Genomic DNA, 9,261 nt, shown 5'->3' with positions numbered 1-9,261 from the left:
GATCATCAAGACTTGGAAGAATGTTCTATGGACAGGTGATTCAAAAGTATAACTTTTGGGATGACACACATTCAGTCTACACACACATCACAACTGCTGCTACCAGACTCTTATTATTATTGCTAAATAGTGCACCATTTAAACACTTGCCCCCCAATCCCCCCCTTTCCCAAAACACGTGTATATATTGGACTAAAAATAGTGCCTTCCTCTATTATACTTATGCTAACCTATTTATTATATTCTACTGAGCCATTTACTTTATGTTCATATTCTAATCGTTCATTATTTGTTATTGTTGTTGCATTGTCGAGAAGGAACCTGCAAGTAAGCATTTCATTGGACGGTGTATACAGTACCACGTGTATCCTGTCCACATGACTAATAAAACTTGAAACTTGATAGTAGGTCAATTGACATATAAAGGAATTTAATCTACTGAACCGTACACATGATGTCATAGATAATAAAATGTTAATGATCATTTACTGATATTTACAGAATATTTCTCAAGTATTTATGTTAAATATGAGTTTACATCAAATAGCATCCTTGTCATTATCTAAGTCAACTAATTCACACATATTGGAGGTACAGCTTTCTTATTATGATGAACATTTGGTATTTTATTTAACAAAAATACAATTTTCATGTGTAAAATGTACCATTGTTACAATTATAGTGTTGTTCAAGATTAAATTAGCATTAGCTAGCTGATATAGCATTAGCATCTACCTTGGAACACATAGAAAGGTGAACCATAATATCCAGGACCACTGAGTCTAGTCTCCAGATCTTTCACAGTCAGCGTTTGCACTCTGCCATTGTTATCAGGACCAACATACCCTGCAGACTCTGTAGTGTGACTCTTACTAATACAACAGTATGCGCTCCAGTAGTACTTAGCCACTTTTACACCATCACCTATCTGGGTGTCGCCAGGCACTACACCTGTGACCACATAGGCCGTGGAGCAGGCGTTATTCAGTAATTCAGCGAGGTCCTCTTCATGTACCCTCCACTGGCCCCGGTTGAAGCCTGGGTCTTGGGGTGCGGCGTTGGTCAGGGTGGAGGTGGCTAACATGGAGGAATGGGTGGAGGTGTGATGGACGGGGTAGAGGTGGCCCTTGTCGTAGCCAGATCTCTCATAGTCTTGGTTCAAGGCCTGGTGATCACCCCTATTGTTGGACGGGATTTGGTTCAGTCCACTCATGCAGAGGTGACTACCACCATCGAGCTGTGAGAGTCAAGAAAAGTAATTGATTACAGGCAACACATTTTCTTATCAGTCTGTAGATACCTTTGGCAAAGGGAAATTCATGAAGTTTGAATTGTACAGCGATTTGCCTGACGTGCACGTAAAACTTAAAATACAAAATATATACCATTGTTCTGTCTCTGTACCTTGTTGGTGAATGCACAACATACAGTATGTTTCCTAACAAATATATAGACATTAATATATAGACATTTAGGTTACACTTTACTTGAAGGGGGTACATTCAAGACATGAACACCTTCATGGGTTTTGCAATATCATTCATAACAAACTTCCTAACACATTTATTCAACATCATTCATAAGGAGTTTTCAAAAAAGAATAGTCCCTTCAAGTAGATCTTTATGTATGTATTTAATTTCTTATAACCACAGTACCCAACCCCCCAATATACCATAAAAACATGTTTTTGGCATATCTTGGCAGAGAACATGCTGTATACCTAGTGCTTCAGAACTCGCTCTAGGCCAGGTACTCTGTTTACTTCAGATCCGCCTTCTCCCGGATATCACAGAATTGAAAACAATAATTCATGATGATTCTAAGGAATGATTTACCCAGTGGCATTCTGCCAAATTGAAAGGTTATCAGAGAGGATGTACAATAGTCACTAATTGCTAACCCTTTGCTAACCCTGTGCTAAACCTGTGCTGCTCCCAAGTATGTTGTTAAGTATGTTGACATTTATTGTCATGAATATTGTCCTGGAGGCAGAATTTAGCGATTTTCGCTAGATGGCTCAGCTGCAAACTCAGAATTGGCTATATTGTAAAATTCATGAAAACATAAATGTGCTTATTGGTCTTAATTTAAGGTTAGGGTTAGGCATTAGGGTTACCATTGTGGTTAAGGTTAGGGTTAAGGTTGGGGTAAGGTTTAACATCAGATTTTATGACTTTTAATGCCATCTAGTGACAACTCTGCAGACCTGCCTCCAGTGCATGAGTCATCCCAATAAATGCCAACCTGTGCCTGTTACATTATTATGTGTCAGAGGGTTGGGTACCGTGGCCGTAAAAATAAAAATGAACATTGTAAAGTGGATAAATAAAAATCTAATTTGAAAACTCCTTTTTGAATGATATTGACTAAATGTGTACTGAAGGTTGTTATAGAAAATACTGAAACACTGATGAAGGTATACTGCCTTATGTACAGTATACCCACTTCAAGTAAACTGTTACAAACATGTTAAGGTGTGAAAACAAATGTTATACATGTCAGTAAATACAATTCTGTGCCTACCTGAGGTTCGACATACCAATAGTCCTTTCGTTCAATGTCTGCATGTTGAAGCTCATAGGCAGAATACACAGGAATCTTATTGTTGGTGTCGTAGAGTGTGGCATAGTAATATTCCAGTTTATTATTATTGTCCAGGAGACACTGGCATATTTGCTGGTAGCGATTATTGTTTGTAGGATCACTGAGAACCGTAGGAGGAACATGGTTCAGAAAGAACTGACTGCATTTGACGAACGAGGTCACTTCCCCCTGGGAGAACAGAGGAAACAACAGCAAAACAAAAACTTGACAACGGAGCCCCATGGTGACAGACGTTTGGTCAGCACTAGTGGAGATAAAATGGTGACTCGGCTGGGGTTCTCTGGTGAGAAGTACCACAGGCTTTCCACTTACACTATATAAACAAAAGTATGTGGACACCCTTCAAATTAGTGGATTAGGCTCTTTCAGCCACACCCATTGCTGACAGACGAAAATCGATCACGCAGCCATACAATCTCCATAGACAAATATTGGCAGTAGAATGGCCTCAACTGAAGAGCTCAGTGACCTTGGCAACTTCATAGGATGCCACCTTTCCAACAAATCAGTTAGTCAAATTTCTGCCCTGCTCGAGTAGCCCCGCTCAACTATAAGTGCTGTTATTATGAATTGGAAATGTCTAGGAGCAACAACGGCTCGGACGCGGATTGGTAGGCCACACAAGCTCACAGAACGGGGCCGCCGAGTGCTGAAGCGCGTAAAAATCATCTGTCACACACACCCGAGATCCATACTGCCTCTGGGAGCAACATCAGCACAATAACTGTTCGTCTGGAGCTGCATGAAATGGGTTTCCAAGGCCAAGGAGCCTGGAGTAGTGGAAACACGTTCTCTGTAATGATGAATCACGCTTCGCCGTTTTAGCAGTCCGACGGCCAAATCTAGGTTTGGCGGATGCCAGGAGAACGCTACCTGTCTGAATGTCTAGTACCAACATTAAAGTTTGGTAGAGGAGGAATAATAATGGTCTGGGGCTGTTTTTCATAGTTCAGGCTAGGCCCCTTAGTTCCAGTGAATGGAAATCTTAACACTACAGCATACAATGACATTCTAGATGATTCTGTGCTTCCAACTTTGTGGCAAAAGTCTGGCCAATTCATCCCAAATTCATCCCAAAGGTGTCGATTGGTTTGAGGTCAGGATTCTGTGCAGGCCAATCAAGTTCGTCCACACCGATCTCGACAAACCATTGCTGTATGGACCTCGCTTTGTGCACGGGGGCATTGTTATGCTGAAACAGGAGGGCTAATGCCCCCGTGCACAAAGCGAAGTCCATACAGCAATGGTTTGTCGAGATCGGTGTGGACGAACTTGATTGGCCTGCCTCAAACCAATCGAACACCTTTGGGATGAATTTGGGATGAATTGGCCGACTGGGAGCCAGGCCTAATTGCCCAACATCAGTGCCCGACCTCACTAATGCTCTCGTCACTGAATGGGAGCAAGGCCTTGCAGCAATGTTCCAACATCTGGTGGAAAGCCTTCCCAGAAGAGTGGAGGCTGTTATAGCAGCAAAGGGGGGACCAACTCCATATTAATGCCATGATTTTGGAATGAGATATTCGACAAGCAGGTGTCCACATACATTTGGTCATGTAGTGCATGTTTTCCTGCACGTCCTCATACTATCAAGCCTGGAAGTTCCCCAGGGTCAACATTATGGCTAAATTCCAGGCTGACTACCAGTGGTGTAGTGTTGCCTGGATATACTCTAATTTTCCAAAGGTACCCTGTGTGAAAGAGTCTATGAGAAACAGTGACATACACTCCGAATGACCTAAAATGATAAATCCTATATTGGTCTTTCACAGTCAGGCAAACCAAAGCGGTACTGTGCAAATAGTCTAATAGTAGGCTTACCAGTGAAACAGATAAATGAGGCTGTCAACTAAGTCAGACATTTTTTCACATGATTCAGATTTTTTCAGGTTTCCACAAAAATGGTTAAACCACATCCGGAGACCACTTTTGAGCTCTGGTTAAAATAAAATACATTTAGATTTTTGTGTGTGTAGTTAACCTCTAATTCAAGTGCGCAGGCACCTAGCACTGTTGTTTGGTTAGCGGTGTTTGAGTTGGAGAAAGCAAAACAATTGGCCACTGGTAGGCATAGGTGTAACGGCTCTCGTTTGAAGAATGAAGAGTGAACCAAAGCGCAGCGTGGTAGGCGTACATCGTCTTTTTATTGATGACACCAAAACAAAATCGACACAAAAACAAAAGCACACAGTTCTGTAACACTAAGAAAACGAATCATAAAACATGATCCCACAAAACCCCAAAGGAAAATGACAACTTATATATGCTCCCCAATCAGAGACAACGATAGACTGATTAGGAACCACACGCGGCCAAAAACAAAGAAATAGAAAACATACCCTGACCTAACCAAACATAGAGAATAATAAGGATCTCTAAGGTCAGTGCGTGACAATAGGATACTTTGTACAGTAGCTAGTTAACATTTAATTCAGAAGGTTTTTTAGAAAGCCTTCCATCTACCATAAGTTGGTTAGACCTATCATCAGTGTCGTATATTTTTCCTGCTGTTTAATTGTTTGCAACCTGGACATTATACTTCATATTATGAGGTGTCTTACCTTGTTTGAAAGTGGCCTATAGCCAAACTCCCACCATAGAAACATGGAAGCAATTATTTTATAAAAGCTTCATATGCGTTCTCCTGTTCCAGCCTATTACTTTTCTTTCAACGGTCTTTCATTGTCTAGCAGCCAAAGGCATTATCCTAGTCATATCAGCAACATATGATCTTTAGATCTCCCCTCTAAATTACTAACGGATATTTTCACCTTTGTCCATGAAACCACTCGCATGTGTGGTGCGCATTTTAGAATGGTGTTTCCTCCTGCAAATGGCATTTTAGAACATTCTCACACAGCCTACCGCTATGTGCACATTGCTGAGCTGAAATTGTGAAGAAACAATCATTTATCAACATTTTAAACAAAACATTTTGATCTATTCCATCAGCCTTATTAATTGATATGGCGTATACCTCCACTGCACTACTTTCATATGCATTGTGGGGATTATTAAGAAGTGAGTATGTGCAATGCCCACTGAAAATGTGTGATATGGGTTTACCCTCCACTACACCACTACATTGCAAGAAGCATGCCAGATCTCACAACGCCTGGATAGGTTCTCAACAAATCAATTAACCACATCATTGTGGTATAGCTATCTGATGCCTGTCTGCTGTCAATGAAGTGGCCCAAAAACATTGTTTGATAGAATGCAACGTCTGCGACGTACTCGACTTGGAACAAGACCTATGTGTTCCCATCTGTACGAACCAGTACATGATGTGTATTTGCCCAGATGCTAGCACTGTATGTGGCACTGAGGACTAACTGTGGAAAAGTATTCTTGCATCCAAAAGATACCTTTTTATCTCAGAAGGTTAATGATTAGCAGGGTTGCACACCAGTGTGAATGTGAACATATTGTGTGGCAACGACACAACTGTGCCCATGTTCTGTCCTAAGAGGGTAAACCACATCTAGATCATTCATTTACCTCATTGAAACTAGTTCTGAACATAAGGAAGCACACTTTTTGTATATTTATATAGGCACGTTTCATATCTACATGGCGAGAATGAAACCTGAATAATATATTTAATTTTTAAACAAAAAAACATCCACAATCTGTCCAGAATAAATGTTGTAAATTGGCTTGGGTTTCTGATGTGATTGTTGTGTTGATGTTATGTAATGCTTGCTTGAGACCAAGACAAGTGACTATCACCTTTATTCAAAAGCACAAAAAAAACATTTTTATTCTGACATTTTCTTGCTTCATGGATTTCATTATGTATTCACCAGAAATGTGGTCAAAAAGTACCTTCTAAGCTAAGGAGAAGATACACAATATTTAAGCATAATCTATATTTAATAATTGAATAGGTCTGAATGGTTTGATTTTCTTGTATGTCATTCCTCCCCCCCCCCCAAAAAAAAATAATATATGATTATACAATATTAATCCAGCTGCTATATTATTGTGAAGAAAAACAAACTGAAAGACAAAAACCAAGGTACCAAACATTATAGCACATTACAACACAGCCTGTATATTTGTTGAGATTTCACAAAGCTTGCCATTAGGAACAATAAAAGGTTGAATGTACAATAAGAGTAATAAGTCTGCAATATCAAATCAATAGCGAAATGCTTGTGTTCCTAGCTCCAATAGTGTAGTAATATCTAACAATTCACAGCAATACACACAAATATCAAAGAAGAAGAATGAAATTAAGAATATATAAATATTAGGACGAGCAATGTCAGAGAGGCACTGACTAGAAAACAGTAGATACAATATATACAGGTCATTCGGAAATTATTCAGACCCCTTGACTTTTTCCACATTTTGTTACATTACAGCCTTATTCTAAAAAAGGATTCAATCTTTTCCCCCTCTCATCAATCTACACACACTACCCCATAATGACATAGCAATACAGGTTTTTAGACATATTTGCAAAATAAATTAAATTAAACATCACATTTAAATAAGTATTCAGACTCTTTACTCAGTACTTTGTTGAAGCACTTTTGGCAGCGATTACAGCCTTGAGTCTTTTTGGGTTTGACGCTACAAGCTTGGCACAACTGTAGTTGGGGAGTTTCTCCCATTCTTCTCTGCAGATCCTCTCAAGCTCTGTCCGGTTGGATGGGGAGCTTCGAGATGTTCGATCATTTAGAGAATTGTCTCAAAGCCACTCCTGCGTGATCTTGGCTGTGTGCTTAGGGTTGTCGTCCTGTTGAAAGGAGAACATTCGACCTATTGCATGTGGTCCTTCTGTAGCACAGTTGGTAGAGCATGGCGCTTGTAACGCCATGGGTAGTGGGTTCGATTCCCGGGACCACCCATACGTAGAATGTATGCACACATGACTGTAAGTCGCTTTGGATAAAAGCGTCTGCTAAATGGCATATATTTATTTTATTTATTTAAGTACTTTTTAAAGAATCCCATCAGTGATGAAATATGCTCCTTAATATATGGAATCACTGAAGTGGCATCATAGTCAGTAGTGTCAACAAATTCATGCAGGTTCTCGAATGAATCAGTATTTCCTTCATCAAGTCACCTGCCCCACATTGCAAGCTTTCGAGTGAAAGAGCTGATCTTGTCTGAGACCTGAGGGAGGAGTGTATCTTTCCCTTGAAGCTGTAGATTTAGTTCATTTAGCTTTCCAAATATGTCACTCAGGTAGGCCAGTTTTGCCAGGAAGTTCTCATCACAAAATTTTTCCTCGAGGTCATACTTGTGCTCCTGCACCGAAAACATTCTTATCTGCTCTCTGAGCTCAAAAACTCGGGACAAGACATTTCCTCGTGACAGCCACCTTGCTTCACTGTGAAACAGCACAGCTTGATGTTCAGCTCCCATCTCCTCACAGATAGCAAAGAAGACTCTTGTTTTTAGTGGTCTGGTCTTTATAAAATTGACTACACCTACAATGTCAGGAAAGGTGCCTTGATGCCAGTGCTTCTCTGTGTATAACACAGTGTGTCCACTCAGCATTAGGTGAGACCTTCTTGATGAGTCCTGAAGTCCTTTTCTCATCCCATTCTCATGCCATGGTCTGTGCATCATCACTGCAAAAAACAATGCAGTTCTCCCACTTTAGCCCATTCTCAGTCAGGAAGCAGTCCAGCATTTTGAATAGCTCTTCAGCTGTGGCTCTGTCTCTGACATATTTACAAAAAAGTAGATCCTCACACAGGGAGTTTGTCATACCAGCTGTTTATGTACCAGCTGTTCTTTAAGATCGTTAGCAATGTCATTTATACGTCTGGCGACCGTGTCATTGGACAGAGGGATAGTTGTTATTTTTGCAGCACTTGCGTCATTCAGCAGGACAGAGACCAGGTCTAATGCTGCAGGCAGTATCAGCTCCTCTGCTATGGAGTGGGGTTGTTGCACTGAGCAATTTGGTACGCCACCTTATAGGATGCTAACAGTGCTCGCTGGTTTACTGAAGTAGAAATTCACAAAGCGGGACGATTGTTGGCAATATTCGGCACGTTTTCGCTGAAAAAACTCAAGCAGCTAATCAGCGTGATTGGGGTGTAATGTCTTTAAGTGACGCCTTCATTTATTTGGCTTCATGCTGTCCGCTGCCAACATTTTTGTCTCCCACCGTAGTCACAGTGAAGACAAGCGCTACATACGCTTCGTCATATCTCCTCGTCTCCCACCGTAGTCACAGTGAAGACAAGCGCTACATACGCTCCGTCATATCTCCTCGTCTCCCACCGTAGTCACAGTGAAGACAAGCGCTACATACGCTTCGTCATTTCTCCTCGTCTCCCACCGTAGTCACAGTGAAGCCAAGCGCTACATACGCTTCATCATATCTCCTCATCTCCCACCGTAGTCACAGTGAAGACAAGCGCTACATACGCTTCATCATATCTCCTCATCTCCCACCGTAGTCACAGTGAAGACAAGCGCTACATACGCTTCATCATATCTCCTCATCTCCCACCGTAGTCACAGTGAAGACAAGCGCTACATACGCTTCATCATATCTCCTCGTCTCCCACCGTAGTCACAGTGAAGACAAGCGCTACATACGCTTCGTCATTTCTCCTCGTCTCCCACCTTAGCCACAGTGAAGACAAGCGCTACATATGCTTTGTCATATCTCCTCGTCTCCC

General features: G+C 41.1%; 1 protein-coding gene across 1 annotated transcript; it reads right to left on the bottom strand.

Moving 5' to 3' along the window:
* Positions 1-409: 409 nt before the first annotated feature.
* On the bottom strand, positions 410-2,907 carry wu:fd46g04 (endonuclease domain-containing 1 protein). Its single transcript, XM_035784688.2, has 2 exons — positions 2,525-2,907; positions 410-1,237 (listed from the first exon to the last, which is right to left on the bottom strand). Exons 1-2 carry the CDS (start codon positions 2,825-2,827, stop codon positions 725-727), a joined length of 816 nt encoding a protein of 271 aa, XP_035640581.1. The 5' UTR covers positions 2,828-2,907; the 3' UTR covers positions 410-724.
* Positions 2,908-9,261: the final 6,354 nt, after the last annotated feature.

Source organism: Oncorhynchus keta, chromosome 13 (genome assembly GCF_023373465.1).
Source record: "Oncorhynchus keta strain PuntledgeMale-10-30-2019 chromosome 13, Oket_V2, whole genome shotgun sequence".
NCBI lineage: Eukaryota > Metazoa > Chordata > Actinopteri > Salmoniformes > Salmonidae > Oncorhynchus > Oncorhynchus keta.
The sequence above is the reverse complement of the archived record's forward strand: the minus strand, read 5'-3'. Positions and strand labels throughout refer to the sequence as shown.

Bases quoted from the DNA above. Each gene is read 5' to 3' on its own strand.
- wu:fd46g04 (XM_035784688.2), bottom strand. From the start codon at position 2,827: ATGGGGCTCCGTTGTCAAGTTTTTGTTTTGCTGTTGTTTCCTCTGTTC. The intron at 1,238-2,524 runs GTAGGCACAGAA...TGACTCTCACAG, and splicing joins ATTGGTATGTCGAACCTCAG to CTCGATGGTGGTAGTCACCT.